The 18,298-nt window shown below is 35.8% G+C and overlaps 1 protein-coding gene across 1 annotated transcript in view; it reads right to left on the bottom strand.

Moving 5' to 3' along the window:
* Window positions 1–25: 25 nt before the first annotated feature.
* LOC112042964 (solute carrier family 46 member 3) overlaps window positions 26–18,298 on the bottom strand; it is a 35,864-nt gene continuing 17,591 nt past the window's right edge. The window contains exons 3-9 of the mRNA XM_052883795.1: window positions 16,303–17,216; window positions 10,414–10,573; window positions 7,341–7,442; window positions 5,509–5,646; window positions 4,248–4,331; window positions 3,417–3,573; window positions 26–2,562 (exon numbers count right to left, since the gene is read on the bottom strand). Of these exons, the coding sequence (XP_052739755.1) occupies window positions 2,328–2,562; window positions 3,417–3,573; window positions 4,248–4,331; window positions 5,509–5,646; window positions 7,341–7,442; window positions 10,414–10,573; window positions 16,303–17,199 (1,773 nt within the window). The 5' untranslated portion in view covers window positions 17,200–17,216 and the 3' untranslated portion in view covers window positions 26–2,327. The remainder of the gene's footprint in view (window positions 2,563–3,416; window positions 3,574–4,247; window positions 4,332–5,508; window positions 5,647–7,340; window positions 7,443–10,413; window positions 10,574–16,302; window positions 17,217–18,298) is intronic.

Below are 18,298 nucleotides of genomic sequence, written 5' to 3'. Positions count from 1 at the left end.
TAGCTTCAAAATAAAATGAAAGTCAGAAAAACAAATAATTTATTTTTAATTATTTTAATAAGTACTCTATATTCATACGTTAGTTTTACTTATATGAAAAGTAGGTAACATAAATCATCACTCACATAACATGTAAAAGAAAAAATATTGGTAACTTTGGATCATACCACCAATATAAATTTTTTATATAAATTGTCAAATGAAATATTTTTGTAATTGATTTATATGTCAATGAGGTTCCTTATGGTAATTTCATATGCAGATAACTACATATGAAGACTGTAGGCTACTCGATATAAATCAAATCAATCAAAATTATATATAGCGAATAAACAGTATTAATGACACTAATAAATGTAGCATTCTTATTGGCATGAAAACCCATGCTTCATAGTACATGAGCTAACCATACAATATAATATAACAAATGATTGAACCAAAAGAAACTTAAGAATTAATTACACATAAGGCACACTAATCAATCAAATTATATTGAGGACTGGTTTCACCACCAGCAGGCCAATTCACCATCAAGCAATTGTTAGTAATTCTCGATTCACATGATTTCGTATTCACTATTTATTTAATGCTAACTGATCAAAATTAAGATTCATGGAAAGACAGCCCTTCATGGATATCATAGAGTAGGTAACTGACATTTCCCAGTTGATGTTGAGATTTTTGTTAACAATGGACTTTATGGAATACGAAAATTGCGCTTGTTTTTGATTTGATGTTAATTATATGAGGTAGCTTGCTTCAAAGTTAGTGAATTGACCGGCTGATAAGTGTTGAATAGGTCTAATCGTAAGCTTAGTCACTTTCCTATTTTAAATTAAATGACAAAGACAAAACTTATGAATAAGTTATCTGACACTTATCAAAGGTGGTGAAATATGCCCTAAAACTTCTAATTTCTTCTAGCAAATCATTGGGTGGCACGCAGATTCTCTTTCTACGATCGCTAACGCTTCGGAAACTAGAAAGATGTATGGGAATGGGAGATCTTGATCACGTGACCTGTCGATAGCAAAAGTCATTCCCATACATCTTTCTAGTTTTCGAAGCGTTAGCGATCGTACAAAGAGAATCGACATGCCACTTGGCTAGGAAGGCAGATGACTGACCATCCTATCACAAAGTCATTTGCGAAACTGTCGATGAGTCTAAACTTCGGTATGTATTGGTGGTGGTGATCCCATCTATTTCTAGACACACAGGTACTTCTAGTTTAAATATAATAAATAATCTTGCTATTTTAGATTGCTTAATAAATGTTTTAAGTACCTTAATAAATTATTAACCGAGTATAGAATAACGAAAGATATTCAGAATTTAAAACAGGTACAGACATATAATTTCCATGATAATTTAATTTAATAAATGAATAATTAAACAAAAGCAAGATATTTTTCATATAAATAAAATAATCATTTAGTATCATTATGAATAATTATATCACAGACAGGTTACTGATAAACTTATAAAATCTCAAATTTTAAATGTAATTTTTATAAATTTTCATGTATCTTTTCAAAGGTGGCCAAATGTACACATTATTCTAATGATGGAATGGACGTTTCTTATAGTAAAAAATATTTTAGATTTAATTTTTCTTACAATCTTACTTAATAGCATAAATAAAAACTACAGTATACTGTATAAATTAAATTCGAATATTGTTACTACTATTCGTTCACTTCGAGTTGGCATTGACCGTTAACAAGTAGGTAGTTACTAACATTGTTAAAATAATTATTGTTTTTAGGGTTCCGTACCTTCCATTACAAAAAGTATAACTGGATCCTAATATTAAGACTGCTGTCAGTCTGTCACCAGGCTGTATCTCATGCACAGTCATGGTTAGATAGTTGATGTATTTCTGTTGCCGCTACAAGAAATACTAAAAAAGACAGCCAGAACTAGAAAATAAATAGATATTTAAGGGGGCGCCCATATACCAAACATAAAAAAAACAAAGCGCCATCTATGAACCTCAGGTATCTGCAAGTGTACAAAAGGGATTGTTTCAGAGTTCTCTAATAACGCCATCTACTGGTAGTTTAAAATAACAAACACTGATTCAATGCATGTAAATGGCAGCACGCATCGCCAGATTACAATTTTCGTAACGAAATCACAAACTTACTCCTCATATCAAACTTGCACAAAGATTTTTTACTTTGAAAAAAAAAAAGTTTATGTATTTAAGTTGAAAGGGGATTGCGACAGATCGTAGCAAACTTAAAGTGAACGCCTAGTTGATAGCCAAGGATTCACCGTTTGCTTTTACACTATTTCACCTATTATATTTAGGGGACGGTATTCTACAATCTACTTTTGCATAGCATACTCTCTGTGAAGCCCATTTCAATTTGCGACTCGTTCAAATTAGTGTTGACTTCTTCAGGCACATTTGCGTCAATTTTATTCTTTCCTTCGGCTTCGTAAGCTTTGTTGTCGATACCGCCCTTCTCTGGTTTCTCCTCTACGTTCGCTTTATTATTTTCATCTTGCTGTGTATTTGAGTTGACATACTTTTTGTTTGCCAAATACAACCATCTGAAAGATGATACAGTATTATTTTAATGCTGAGAGAAAATATGCGTAGGTATAGTACTTAGTAAAGTTGGATGCAGTCTTTATGACGTCTCTGAAATAAACTGCAGATGTCGCTACGCACAGGTCGTACACAAAGTACGCTAAATCAAGACTCGTGTGACGACTTCGGGTGTATTGGAGGCGCGCGCGAGGTAATGCTCAGCCGTCGCGCCCCTATATTACCTCTGATAACTAAAATCTTGTGTTGCAGCTTAACGCATGATGTCCGAAATGAAACATAGATATTACATCTGACTTTTCCTATAATAATAATAATGGCCGCAGCGATTAAACTTCATAAGACTGATCTACGTGGGAAATATTATATACAGTAGAGTGAACGCAAACAGGCGTAGGATTGTAGACTACGTGCTCTCTGAGGCACGGGGATATACCAAATAACGACTGCTATAGACCACAGGACTGAAGTAAAACTTCTTTCAAAAATAATAAAGCCCCATCTATGAGCCTCGGGCATAACAAAGAAGGGATTGTTTCAAAGTACTCTAAAAACGCCATCTACTGGTAGTTTAGAAACACTGCTTCACTATGCCTGTAGAAAAAGCCCATAGTAATGAAGTTTTACTTCATTAAGAAATTAAATATCACGTGTCTCAAACGGTGAAGGAAAACATCGTAAGGAAACCTGCATACCTGAGAATTTTCATAATAATTCTCTGCGTGTGTGAAGTCTGCCAATCCGCATTGGGCCTGCGTGGTGGACTATTGGCCTAACCCCTCTCATTCTGAGAGGAGACTTGAGCTCAGCGGTTGATTATGATGATGATGACTTCAATAAGAGTCTTAGTACTTACAAGAATATAAGTACAGCCGGCACAGTCAGTCCTCCGCCGAGTATGAAGAACGCACCGGGGAATGACTTGATGGTGGCAGTGTACACCGTCGTGTACATCGGCGCGTACACAAGCGGCATCATCGCCTCCGCCACGCCAAAGAACGAATTCACTTTGCCTGGAAAACACAGAAGTAAGTACCTACGAGCGCTAAACTATAAACAAAGGTAATCCTAGTGTGAAATGTCTTTCTATCGATTATACCTGCAACAGAGTGTTTCACTAAAGGAGTTTGGAGTCTATGTTACCTCAGACCAATTATTGTATAGGACCTGCCTCGCTAGACATTACTTTTCTGTCAAAGTATATGATCCACGATCTAATGCGATTATAAAAACTGTCTCTATAGAATCGATGTTAAATAGTTGTAATCGTGTTCGTCGGTTAAAGAGCTCCGTAAAAATACCTTTTTGTGTAATTAAATTGTGTAAAAAACGGGCAAAAACATCTAGTTTAGTATAAGATATATACAAAATCTAAGCTCGTTTTCCTCAAAAAATGACAGACAATTTTGTACGTGGCTATGAATGCGATACAGGTCCTTCTATAATTGGTCTGAGCTATGTTACTGATACACAAAGTCATTTATGTTATTCAGATTTTTCTGTGTTGTAATCATTTAATCTAAAGTTATTTCTATTTATATATTTTGGAAATAACATGCGTTCTCTACCTTCATTTTTAATTCGTTTGTTGGTAAACAGTGCGCATCGAGTATGGTTTTAGTAGGTAGGCAGGTAGGTATTTGTATCTGAAAAAGGAAACTTACTTGATAAGGCGAATACTACTTACCCAGTTCGTCCTTCTCTACCAGTTTAGACACCATTGACCTCATAGCAATGAACGAAGTGCCGTTGAATATTTCGATTAGCGGTGCTGCAATTAAAATTATTTTATTAAGAACGTTTGACCGTTATAGAGTAAGTACATACTTATGTAAGAAGTGATTTTCACAAAGATGAATCCTTGGATTTTTAGTAGGTAGATTCTCATGTGCTTTGAATACTTGCGTGTTTGTTTAGACTTGCTCTGTGACAGGACAGGTACATGGGCCTAAAGCCATGTGACACTTCGATTATAAAAACTAAAATGATTCGAAAATTAAAAAAAAATGGGAATGACATACCTAACTACGTAATCGACAATCGTGTTATCGATCTGATCTGTCATTCTCATACATTTTTTTTAGTTCTGGAAGCGTTAGCGTTTGATAGTAAGAAAATTGATGTGTAACTTGGCTAGAGCCCCAGGTGAGAAAGGTCACTAAAAAGTGTTCTTGGAATAATTAGTAATCGTAATATAGTGTATGTAGTTAGTTGAGACGTGATAGCCCAGTAGATTTGACCTCTGCCTTCGATTCGGAGGGCGTCGATTCGAATCCGGACCGGGGCATGCACCGCCAACTTTTCAGTTATAAAAGCATTTTAAGAAATTAGATATCACGTGTCTCAAACGGTGAAGGAAAAACATCGTGAGCACACCTGAGAATTTTCTATTAATTTTCTACGTGCGTGAAGTCTGCCAAACCGCATTGGGCCAGCTTGGTAGACTAAGGCTTAACCCCTCTCATTCTGAGAGGAGACTCGTGCTCAACATTATCGAATATGGGTTGTTAATGATGATGAAATGATTATTCCGCCAACCTGCAATGGAGAAGCGTGGTGGGTCTAAGCTACATAATATCTGGTATCCCCTCACCTATTAGTGGGCCTGGCTCTGTATGCCTTTAAAATGGTTGATAATAGTGTCTGCAAAGGTGGGGGATGTAAATGTAGATAACATAGTACATAAAATTCTGGACAAATTATTACTAACTTCCTTGAAGACATTATAAAGGAAAAGGAAAAGGAGGAAATGAGGAGGAAAGCAACAATAACGACAAGATATAGGCAAGAGTGTTACCGTGTTATAGGCTGAAAGGCGGCTAACAGGATGGGAGGAGGGGTTTTACCCGGTAGGAGTCTGGCACTACCCTTTAGGGTGTCCATCAACCCTTTTTTTTCAGGAGGGGACTCTTGCCTATATCTTTAGGGTTGATAATAGTAACGCCAACCGATATAAATGTGCCACGTCTTGGTCGCGAAGGCGTACATGAAGCCGGACAGTATCTTGCTGGTGCAGGAGATCACCCCGATGATGGCGTCGTCGAACTTCAGCAGGTGACTGAACACGCCCACGGAGAACAGGGTCCCTGGAGCGAACGGAATATGAAACGTAGTCTTTTTTTTTTATTCTTTATAAGTTAGCCCTTGACTACAATCTCACCTGATGGTAAGTGATGATGCAGTCTAAGATGGAAGCGGGCTAACTTGTTAGGAGAAGGATGAAAATCCACACCCCTTTCTGTTTCTACACGGCAACGTACCGGAACGCTAAATCGCTTGGCGGTACGTCTTTGCCGGTAGGGTGGTAACTAGCCACGGCCGAAGCCTCCCACCAGCCAGACCTGGACAAATTAAGAAAATCTCAATCTGCCCAGCCGGGGATCGAACCCAGGACCTCCGTCTTGTATATCCACCACGCCTACCACTGCGCCACGGAGGCCGTCAAAAGTCTAAAATCGGAAATTAAGTAGGTACCTACTTATGCAAAGATTTAATGAGACAGAGGTGACTTTACCTATAGTGCAAGGGGTGGTTCACACCCGGGCGCCTCGTTCTCAAGGGCGCCCGAGCGTCACTATTCGAATATATAATAATAATAATAAAAACATTTATTCAGCCAAAACAACATAACATAAATAAGAAAAAAACATGAGAATTAATACTAACTTAATACCTACTAAGGCTTCGGCTGAATGGGGCGCTGCCTCAGCTCTATGCTACAGTTAAGACGCTAACTGTAGCGCTGATTTTCAGGCATGACCCCAGGGTGAGCTCACGGACTGATCGGGAGAGCGTTGCGTCGTTTATTGGTTCCAAATTTAAAATAGATATATTTTCCATTTAGAAAAGTATTTTATATCAATTGAAACGTCTCTAAAATATTGCCAATGGTTTGCCTAAAATATTTCAGTCCAAGTTAAGATTACGTATTATAATATCCGGAATCTAAGTCTGATTTTTCGTAGACAACCCTATACCTACTACCAAGTCCGTAATGAAATTTTAACATAAAACGTTTTTCAGATAGCACGAGTACGGTGACATTTGCCTGTATGACGTTCATAATACGTACTATTATCCTGAATCGCGGCAAACTTTCAAGAGTAAAACGAACTCTCACCCACACCATCCTACATGAAAAGAACTGTAATTTTTATTCGTTAACCAGACCAGTGCTAATTAGGTACTAATATCGAAATAACCTGCCTACAAAGTATTTAATTATTCGATATATAAAATCTTTTCATATATGAAACAGGTCGGTGAAGATCGTCTTACACGTACGAGTATTTGCGGGATCTTAAATCACATATAATGTTTGGAAGTTGCTACAAACGGCCTATGTCAAGCAATTGACGTACATAGATATCCACAAACCATTCAATGTCAACTAAAACAATTCGATTTTCCAAATAGGAACGATTTTATGAGCACGCATTAATCTATGAAAGACTATCTATGTCAATCACATCAATAAACGAGGCTGTTAACACACAATAGACTATTACACTACCCGAACCATTCATATAATATAATTATTTATTTATTTATTAAGTTTGCTAACGACTTTTTCATATTAATTTTTACACATACAAAAAAATCAACTTATGAACTAACATGCTTAGTGTATGCAAACAGCAAAATCGTAATAAAGCAAACATTTCTTGCAAAACCTATTTATAATGTTACAAAACAAAATACTTTTATTTTACAACTCAATTATAAATCTAATGTATCATAATTAAAAGCAAAACAATCTAAAGTAGGGAGGTATACTCACCAACTAGTGAAGTACACATGGCGTACGTGGAAAACATGCTGAAATCCACTTCATTCCAGTTGAACCGGTACCGAGTGAATAGGTACATCACTGACATCTCGCCTGAAATCAATGGAAATTAATGATTATTTAAAAAAGTCAAGCATTTATGTTAATGTTCTAAGTACCTACTCGTAACATGTATACAGTAGATCCAGTTGGTCTAAGATGCAAGAAATAACATGATGAATTGTTGCAAGAGACATGAATTGTTCTACATTGTTCTACATATTATCATCATCGTTATCAACCCACATTCGGCTCACTGCTGAGCTCGAGTGTCCTCTCAGAATGAGAGGGGCTAGGCCAATAGTGCACCACGCTGGCCCAATGCGGATTGGCAGACTACACACACGAACGAGAATTAAGAAAATTCTCATATGAGCAGGTTTCCTCACGATGTTTTCCTTCACCGTTTGAGACACGTGATAATTAATTTCTTAAAGTTCTACATATCCCATGACCCATTGCGACGAAAACGATATTATTCTATCTCAATGGTTACAATGAGACGAACGTTAAGCATACAGAGGATTTTTCAAAACAAATTAGCTTAAACTCGATGTTTTTATCTTCTTAAGTTTAAGAGTTCCTATAGGTACCTTCCAATTACATCATCAGACCAGCTCTTATCATCCAATATTTGCATGTGAGACTAATCGAATTTCGGGAAGTAGGTAACTCTCAGTTAGCTTTCATAAAACGCTGTTGATCCCGGTCACAATCATTATACTTGAAAAAGATTCCGCTAAATACTTACGTATTCGTTGATAAATTACGCCAAAAATAATGCATTTTATCACGGACTATCAATTAATACTTAGGTACCTACATACTCGTAGATACTCGAAAGTTCACGTAGAAATTAAAATACTTGAAAATACGTGATTTATTGACTTAAATTAATGTCGTCGTCGATTTTCAAACTGAAATTTAATTTAAAAATGTAATCTATACTAATATTAAAGGTAAAGTTTGGGATATTGTAATGTAATCTCTGGATCTACTGATTCTGAAAATTCTTTTACCATTAGAAAGCCACGTTATTTGTGAGTGCCTTATGCTATATTTTATCCACGTATTCCTTACGAAAACAGGAACTACGCAGGTGAAACCGCCGGGCGGCGACTAGTTATAGAAAGAGAGTCTGCCATATCCATACCTCATTTTATGAAGGCTCAAAAATTTGTCAGTCCATGCTCCATCAGCACTAAGTAAGGTGGTTAATTGTTGAAACCGTGGTGGCTTTGGAACGTAACCTTCAAGAGTCTAAATCCTTAATAGGTTAGGTAGTTGACTCATGGCAAATCTTAATAAATACTTGATTGACAAAATTGAACAAAAATTAAGTTAGGGCAATTAGAAATGTGCAACAGAATACAATATATTTTTTTTAATCTTTTTGTCTGTCTATCTGTCTGTGTTCGCGCTATTCTGGTTCTACTGAAAGAATTATGTTGCGGTTTTCACAAATAGATTAAGCAAAGTCCAAGGTTTTTATTAAGATCAGATCAGGTTGTTTCATTAAGATCAGACGTACAGAAAAAAGTTATCTTGGAAATACCGAATTGCTCAAATTGATTCGCAGGCGTTAGCAGAAACAAGTTTTACACTATAACTGTGTAATATCGATATTGAGGCACATATTCTATAGTACCTCAACTAGTCAATTTGTTTGTTTATTTGGTTGAACGTGTCAAGCTAATCTCAGGAATTACTTGAAAAGTTGAGGTTCAAAAACAATTCTTTTTGGCGGTAAATCCAAAAATTGTTCGTACTCGACTAATATTAAAGTTGTCTGAACTAGGTATTTTGGTATGCAATAGGTATTTAAATGCATCTATGAAATGCACACCACTGTATACTATACCATATACTATACCTACCTACCTATATATACCTATATATACCTACTCGTATAAATAGCAGGATGTGGGTTTTAATGTTGACTAAAAGTGCAGTATTTAAGTGTTTATTAAACTCAGAAAAAAGCAAAGATGCTTGTTATGTGTCCTCAGTGTTAGTGTTAGTTATTGGAAAACCAATTAACTGTGAAGGAAAAACTGAGTCTCATAATAGTACTTTAATTTTATGAGGAATCGTTGGTACAATGGTTAGCATATGTGGTTTGAATAGCAAGGTTCTGGGTTTGTTTTCTAAAGAAATTTCATTTACAATTCTCAGCCCGGAGTTAAGATATTTTTTTATTCTTTACAAGTTAGCCCTTGACTACAATCTCACCAGATGGTAGGTAAGTTATGATGCAATCTAAGATGGAAGTGGGCTATCTTGTTAGGAAGAGGGTGAAAATCCACACTCCTTTCGGTTTCTACACGGCATCGTTCCGGAACGCTAAATTGCTTGGCGGTACGTCTTTGCCGGTAAGGTGGTAACAAGCCACGGCCGAAGCCTCCCACTAGCCCAGCCGGGGATCGAACCCAGGACCTCCGTCTTGTAAATCCACTGCGCATACATACCTACCTGTGTTTCGGAGAGCACGTTAAGCCGCCGGTCCCGGTCATTATCATCAACATCCAAGCGACTCGCAGCACTTGATGACGTCAATCCAACTGGTGGGGGGTCAACCAACACTGTGCTTTCTAGTGCGGGGTCGTCATTCCAGCACCTTAGAACCCCAACCTCCCCAAAGGCAAAGATCGTTCCGATCGTTGTATAACATTTTTTGAAAACCACTAGTCTATGTAGTTAAAAACCTTATTCATGCCACTGTACTATAGTTTACACTATAACTTTATGGCTTATCAGTGGCTTATACATTGCCCAATGTAGATCTATACTAATATTATAAAGCTGAAGAGTTTATTTGGATGAACGCGCTATTCTCAGGAACTGGTCCAATTTGAAAAATTCTTTCAGTGCTAGACAGCTCATTTATCGAGAAAAGCTATCTAATATCCCCGTATTTCTACGGGAACGGGAACCACGCGGGTAAAACCGCGCGGCGTCAGCTAATACAATATACTTAATCATGTAGGTATGTTTTGTCGTCTGTGTTTAATCTAGCAAAACTCACCGTAAATAGGTCCAATAACAACACACAGGACGACAACCAGCATGATAACGCGTAACCTTCGGTTGTTGGGTCCTTTTTTAAACGCAACCATCATGGTATCTTTCACGTAGCGTGTGTCGAAGAAGTCCCGCAACCATTCGCAGCAACTGCTGGTTTTCTTCTGTGGAAAACAAAAAACACAATAGGGATGATGACAGTTTTTTAAATTGTATATAAATTAAGAGTACGCTAATAGTAAAGCAATTTTGTGAAAGTAACGGGGTATCTGCGATCATTACTTTCGGAGCTACAGGGATTTAAAGGGTCAGATTTGCGGCACTGACACGGATCCCTGAAAAACGCCCCATACAAAATGGTACGAATTAATGACGTCGTAAGTATGTACCTATTGTATGTAGGTATGTATAATACAGATCTAACGATTATTATGTAATAATCGTTAGATCTGTATTTGCGTTCAAACAAAATTACTAATATCTTTGTTATTTGTGCGTTTATGTTTAAAGTTCATGTAATAAAATATGTCACATTTAATGTAAGGAAGCTAAAACTGTATGAATTTTCATCTAATTACGATAAAAGATTTTCAATAGATTTTAAAATCTTATTTATTTTGCAAATATCCAGACAATCTGTGCTTTTTATGAATAAATTAGTTAACATTGACCTTATTTACCCGAATGTATCATAAAAAAATCAATATATTCAAACCTAGTCATCATCCCCATTTACATTTTCCTACTGTACTCTTAATTCTGTTTTTCACAAATACCGCGGGAACCATGAATTTTCCGGGGCTATAATAAGCCTTATAACGTCTTCTATCTTACAGCGAAAGTCTCATTTAAATCGGCCCTTCCTTAGATTAGCACGAATGTTTTAGTAGGTATCGCGTATAAATACTAGACTCCGCGCCACGAAACAAGTCCCGTAGACGTGGCGCTAATGTCTTAATGTCGCTCATTGTCTTTTGGTAATGGCAGTCTTATTGTCGTTTGTGTAAGGCGCTGTCATAAATATTAGACTCCGCGCCATGAAATAAGTCCCGTAGACGTGGGACTAATGGCTTAATGTCGCTCATTGTCTTTTGGTAATGGCAGTCTTATTGTCATTTGTGTAAGGCGCTGTCAATTTTAGTTCCGGTTTTAGCCGCTAGACTTCTTTCGTGGCGCGGAGTCTATAGGGACGTTTGAAAAGTTCGTAGCCTAACGTATATCGGAATGACATACATTTTTTTAAATTACCCTCATTTTAAAGGTACATTGTTACTTATAAATATAATAGTACCTACATATAAATAATATGTATGAAATATTGAGCTTTTTTTTACAAGAAATTTTCAGTTGTGAATGAAAAGTTTATCTAAACTTGTATAAGTTCCAATCTCTGGTACATTGATGGCGGTAATGTGCATGTATGATTATTTTCGAACCGCTATTTCATAGGCCATGAAAAACCAATTAACAATAACCTATTTACAGTAACAAATAGTGATCTACTCATTGCGATAACAGTCACAATGACTTAATTACTCGTGAAAAGTGTTAAGCACTCTACCTACTTCACAGAGTAAAGATCATACAGAGTGAATATTACAAGCAGCGTGGTGAAGACGGTGAAACCCTTAAAAAACAAACGTCACGTATCCTTGACATCTGCATATTCAAACATTTTCATAATTTGTATTTCAAAAGTTAACACTAACAACAATTACGTAAATTAATATAATAATTAATAATTACAAAAAAAATGCTCCTTTAGTTTTTGTGAACAGTTTTTAAAATATTTAAAAACATAAGACACCATTTTTCTTGAATAATATTGAAAGTTACTGATGCGACGCTTCGTGTCGTACTGACTCGAGAATGTATCCGTTTTTGAATTTTGTATTTGGAGAGGCTACGACACCGTCGTGTTCCGTGCGCTCCATCTGCCTATTATTCTTAATCTGTGACCTACTTAAGGATATTATTGCAATTATATCAGCTTGAGATCCTCTTCAGATAAGTACTGACGTTGCATAATTGATGCTGACCTTTTTCTATTGTATTCTATGGGATATGTATTCCACGAAGTCTTTGTAAAACATAGTTAGTATACTCGTAAGAGGATACATCTACATAATTGTGAAAACCTAGATCTGTCTAAAGATGCATCTATAAATTAGGTAGGTACCTACCTAATTTATAGATGCATAAGGTAGAGGTACCTACCTACCTAATTTATAGATGCAGGTAGGTGGAATTTAGATGAAGTTTCAAGGAAAAGTTAATTCATATAACATGATACAAACTCTAGTTTCTCATATATGTAGATACAGTACAACAATGAATATATATGGATTTTTAAAGGTAACCCGGCGGGAATCGGCTTGCATGATCTCTTCGCCGCTGGTAGGTATTTACCTAGGTAAATACTTACTTCAGACGAACTTATGTTTATTATACTCGTATTATGCCAACGACCTTGAACTATCTTTTTCAGGAATCGTTTGATCGCGAGTTTCTCTATTTTAAGGTTTTCTTTATTTTTTTCAAGATTTTAAATCATATGTTATCTGTGTCTGAATCTAAAAATCTTTAATCTGATCAACAATAAATATCAATACTATAGGTTATCTGTTTTCAGCACAAATATATTATATACTTTCTCAAACGGTGAAGGAAAATAACGTGAGGAAAGCTGCATACCAGAGAATTTTCATAATTCTCTGCGTGTGTGAAGTCTGCCAATCCGCATTGGGCCAGCGTGGACTATTGGCCTAACCCCTCTCATTCTGAGTGGATACTCAGCAGTGAGCCGAATATGAGTGGATAATGGTGATGATGATGATGATATTATATAGCTCAATAACAACCTCATCATAATCGGTTCATTACTTTAGAAACTATACCATGGCACAAATATTATAAAATTATAAATTAATAACTTTAAATAGTTTAAAAAACAAGCTTTTACCACGCACTAAAAATGACAAATACTGGACTTCCCTATACTCTAATCTTGACTATTTTTTTTCTATTTCTGACAGCAAAATCCTTTCATTTTATATCCATATCATGGGGGTGGATTTCAAACAGCCTGTCCGCTATCTTGGGGAGGTTGCCATATTGATTTGTAATGACGTTTCTTAGCTAGTTATGTATTGTCATCAAAACTTAGAGCGTGTGCATAATTCCATCCTAATCGAAGACCGGGAAGTGGGTCAAATTACCATTTCAAGATTTTCTTACATACATAGTTCAAGAGAAGCTAATTTAGAGCGTGTAAGAATGTGTTAAAAGACATTCAAACATTTTAAATTTTAAAATCAGGCTAGACATATTTTAGACCTAGTCTAGAGCATATAAATACCTAGAGCAGAACGCTCCGTCCTTCCTATCAACCGAGAGTGACATTTAACTGGGTCAAGTTGATGGACTTTTTTATTGTTACGTTTCGCCCGGCGATCTTATTTAGTCATTGAACTCGTGACCTATTGTATAACCTGTAGGTCTAAGATGTACACATACCAGAGGCGTGCACAGGGTTTATAACTAAGGTAGGCACTGTACATACAAATTGTACAAAATGGAGAATTTCTTCTCCAAACACAAGTTCTTAATGAGTTTTCAAGGTAGGCACTGCTCTATGCATGCAGTGCAAAAATCAAATAATGTTTTCGGGACGCTTGATAAAAGTATTTAAATAACTGTAACTTGCCGTCGTATGTGTGAGAAAAAAAATACCAGACAGAGTGGCGCCGTAACGCGTTACATTACGAAGCTCCCATAAGAAGCTATCACCTCAAAAATATCGGAAATAACGCTCTCTCTTTCATTGCATTGGGATAAAAGAGCCAAGACTATTCCGCCGACTGTTTAAGACTTTTAGCTTTAAGAACATACGGCTTAAATGATTGATTGTTATCAGCATTTTAGGCTGGTGGGAGGCTTCGTCCGTGGCTAAGATGCCGTGTACAAACCCAAAGGGGTGTGGATTTTCATCCACAACGATCAACAAGTTACGATTAGCCCGCTTCCATCTTAGATTGCATCATCACTTACCATCAGTTGATATTGTAGTCAAGGGCTAACTTGTAAAGAATAAATTAAAAAAATCCCAGGACTCGAACTCAGGATCTCGTGAAGCGAAGCCATACAGGCTAACCACGGGACCTACAAGGCACTGTTTTCATAATACATCACAGTAAACGTTTAGTCGCGAAGCTGAAGTGGCAATGGGCAGACCACATAGTTCAAATGATGGACGCCCTCATTCTGAGAGGAGACTCGTGCTCAACAGTGAGGGTTGTTAATGATGATGATGTTGAATATCAAATGAGCAATGATAACATTATTTTGTTTTCAAAATAATAGATTTTTAAAATCTACGAGGGTATGGAGTAGGTTAACCATTCATCAGACTAAAAATAAGACTGTCCAATTTGTTTTATATTACTATCGTGTTTTTTATCTCTTGTTTACTTATTTATGTAATAGACAGACACAATTAAGAATTAATTTAAAAACAAGACTAGTAAGTCTCTACTAAGTAGGTATCGTAAGAATGAAAATGAAGTTTTTACAGGTGTTTTAAAATCGGGCGATACTAAAGCCGACTTTGTACAGTGTGTTCTTAGTCATGCGATGTTATACAATACGAGTATTATAGTGTGGTAAATACATGTTCAAAAAATATAATAATTTTGTTATTAGGTGTCAAATTATTAGTGGCGGCAAGTGAGCTGCGACATAAATACCCAAGTGGTCAATGAATCATTAAAAAGATTATTGTAGAGTTAATAATGAATGAGTTAGAAATGGTTTCAGAGTAAAATCGAAGCATCCTTAAGTAAAGGTTGTTTTGGATCTATGTAGAGGTGCCACTTGGATTAAGGCGTTATTTTACGGTAAAACAAAGTATAAAAGTAGCTATATGTATAATGAAATTCCTAAAGTATTGCATGCTTCTATTCAAGAAATACTATCTGTGTACTTTACTCAGTAAAATTCGTTTCGTTTAGTTTTTTTTTTAAAGAATTTGCCATATCTTTTTTAAATTTAACCAATATATCCATTCCCCTCCAGGAGTGGACAATAGACCAACGGGGCGGGGATCGAAGCACCACCCCTCTGTGATGAGTCCGACCGCCGTTGAGCTATTAAGGTTATTAAAATGTAAAAATTAATGCAAAAATAATTTGCTTAATCTTAAAATAGTAACAACTTTATTAGAATTATTTGTGTATTTTTTATTGACAACTATTAAGAAGCTACTCGTAGAATGGGCATTTTAAGCAATCCTTAAAAAATAGATATATGTCATCGCGGACTTACTCGTATTTGTAGATTTATAAAGATACGGTAAGACAGACAGATGGACGTGGCGGATATTTTTCTTAATAGATATGCTTTAAGAAGTATAGATAAAAATGATTCCACCTTTTAATATTTTTCATTCACGCTACACAAAGCGCCTTTTTCCTTTGTTTGTTGATGTAATGATACTAATTGCTGACTATCGTAGATTATCTAACACTAATTAGATCAACTAATTAAACGTAAATATAACAACTGCAATGCCGTGACATAATATAAATCGAGTAAACAATAAGCCTTACTAATAGTGTAAATAAGTAGGTATGTCGGTTTGTTTATAACAGTCACATTGTCAAGGGGCTTGTTTAAAATACATACTTTGTATGTTATGTTATGGTAAAGCATATGATTTGGATTTACTTATATTTCTTACTTAGTAAAAATATATTTATTTTCCTAAAGCATCCGTCATTAACAAAACTGTTATATATCCTATAATATATAACAGTTATATTGATGACGGATGCTTTATTATTCAATTAGATAAGACAACTTTATATAACTACTATAATAGAAAATGGGTACATACCACACAAAGGTCAGTCCTTTTAACTTCTTTAATCCTATAGTATCCATATATAAAACTCAGAACGTACAACGTAGCACTCAATGAAAAAACACCATATAAGCCAATCTTTCGCACTAATATACCACTTAGAGCTGCACCCACTGGCACTCCTAATGAATAGAATAGATTCACTATTCCTATTCTTAACGTCCTCTGTTCCTCTGTAGTCACATCCGCTATGTAACTGAACACACCCATAAACATGGTGAACCAGCCTCCAGTTAATGCTGGGAATATTGCTTCAGTCACCGCAGCAACTTCCACCGGCAACTCGTAGAAGAAGTAAGTATTTACAATGAGGCCTACGCTCGTCAAAAACTCGCCAACAATTGGGAGAAGCATACAAAATTTTCTCTGTCCAACTCGATCGCTGTATGCGCCAAGAAATATTAATATTCCACATGGCAGAAATGATTGCAAAACTGTTTTCCAACCAGCTACTGAGGCAACTAAGGTCTGAACTGCTTCTTCTTCTAAAGTATAGTTTGCTGTGTTCCGTTGAGTTAATGCATCACAGACTTGATCCCGGAAACCCAGGTTGACTCTACAAGCCTTCTCTAAATACAAATTCTGTGTAGCCAAAGCTGAAAGTACGGACGGCATTACATAACATGCTAAAATTGGTTCTACTGTTATCAAGGACATCATCCGTTGAAACTTCTCAAATATATTAAGTCCCACAAAACTGTCATTGTCTTTTATTTCATCTTTAAGATTAGCTTTTTCTTTGCTTACTTTATCTTTAATAAAACTATTTCTTATAGCGTCATTTACTATTAAGTTATTGCCTCCATTAGCCTTAGAGTTTTCGGTGGCGTCATTATTGTCTTGCGCGAACTTTTTGTCTTCAAGCGTCATAATTCCAAATTGAGATTCTGAAACAAAAAAAAAAACTCTTTTGTAATTTATTCACTACTGATTTACATTTTATTTCGCGTGATTACTTTAGTGTGATTGTTGGATCTTTTAAGGCCATAGAATGATGACGATAAGGGATTTTGTAACAAAACGAAAGTATCATATTTCAGCAGCCTACATACTTTCTGTCCCTGGACAAACTGATTGATAAATGCTCTAATGCTGCAAACGCCGGACGTTGTAATCATCTCATGATTACTGCGTGCTTATTGTAATCGTCTGAATGGACAGAATTAACTTTACCTAGTCTTAATGTTTTTATTTTACTCGTGTCTGTAATAATGTCGCTGTTTCCAACTAAGTCACGAAATATAACATACTTTATAAATTATCTTGTGTCAATAAGCACATCTGTAAAACTAACATCTGTAAAACTAGATAGGACACGGATGTTTCTAAATGAATAGGTAGTTGAATGACGTCAGTTTGAATAGAATTTAATTTAATGGTTGAACAGTCTTCACAACCTATGTAAAATTTCCGGTAGGTCATATTCTTCCGGTATTGGCAAACGCTCCTATCTATTGAATGAAACGAAATGAATTTTGGCAATATTCATTATTGCAGTGAATCTATATTATACAGTACACAGAACATGGATACACAATTGAATTAATCCAATTTCATTATTGCGCGAGCTGCTCCAGTTATATTTTGTTATTACCCTATTAAAATTCAATAGAACTGCTAGACTAAATTGGTTACGAATAGGCAGCCAGTGATACTTATCGTTAACATTTTATATTTTTATTCGAGAATGAAGAAATCTAAACAAACTAACATCACTAATGTCATAATTTGGAATAATACATCTCTATATTCTGATGTTACCATGATAAGATGTTTCTTACTCCACCTTGTCTCAAAATTGATCGAAATCGAATTTGGCACAGAAATGATCGAAATTAATAATCTGGAATAGTGTAAACTACCAACTCGCATTAATACAGCGTAGTGGGTCTAAAAGAGGCCTAGCCATATTAGGCTGTTAACTAAAATAGGCAGATAATTGGAATAATCTGAAATATTACATAAGCTA

The sequence above is a fragment of the Bicyclus anynana genome, chromosome 10 (genome assembly GCF_947172395.1).
Source record: "Bicyclus anynana chromosome 10, ilBicAnyn1.1, whole genome shotgun sequence".
NCBI lineage: Eukaryota > Metazoa > Arthropoda > Insecta > Lepidoptera > Nymphalidae > Bicyclus > Bicyclus anynana.
Note: the sequence above shows the minus strand (reverse complement) of the source record. Positions and strands in the feature narration are given on the sequence as shown.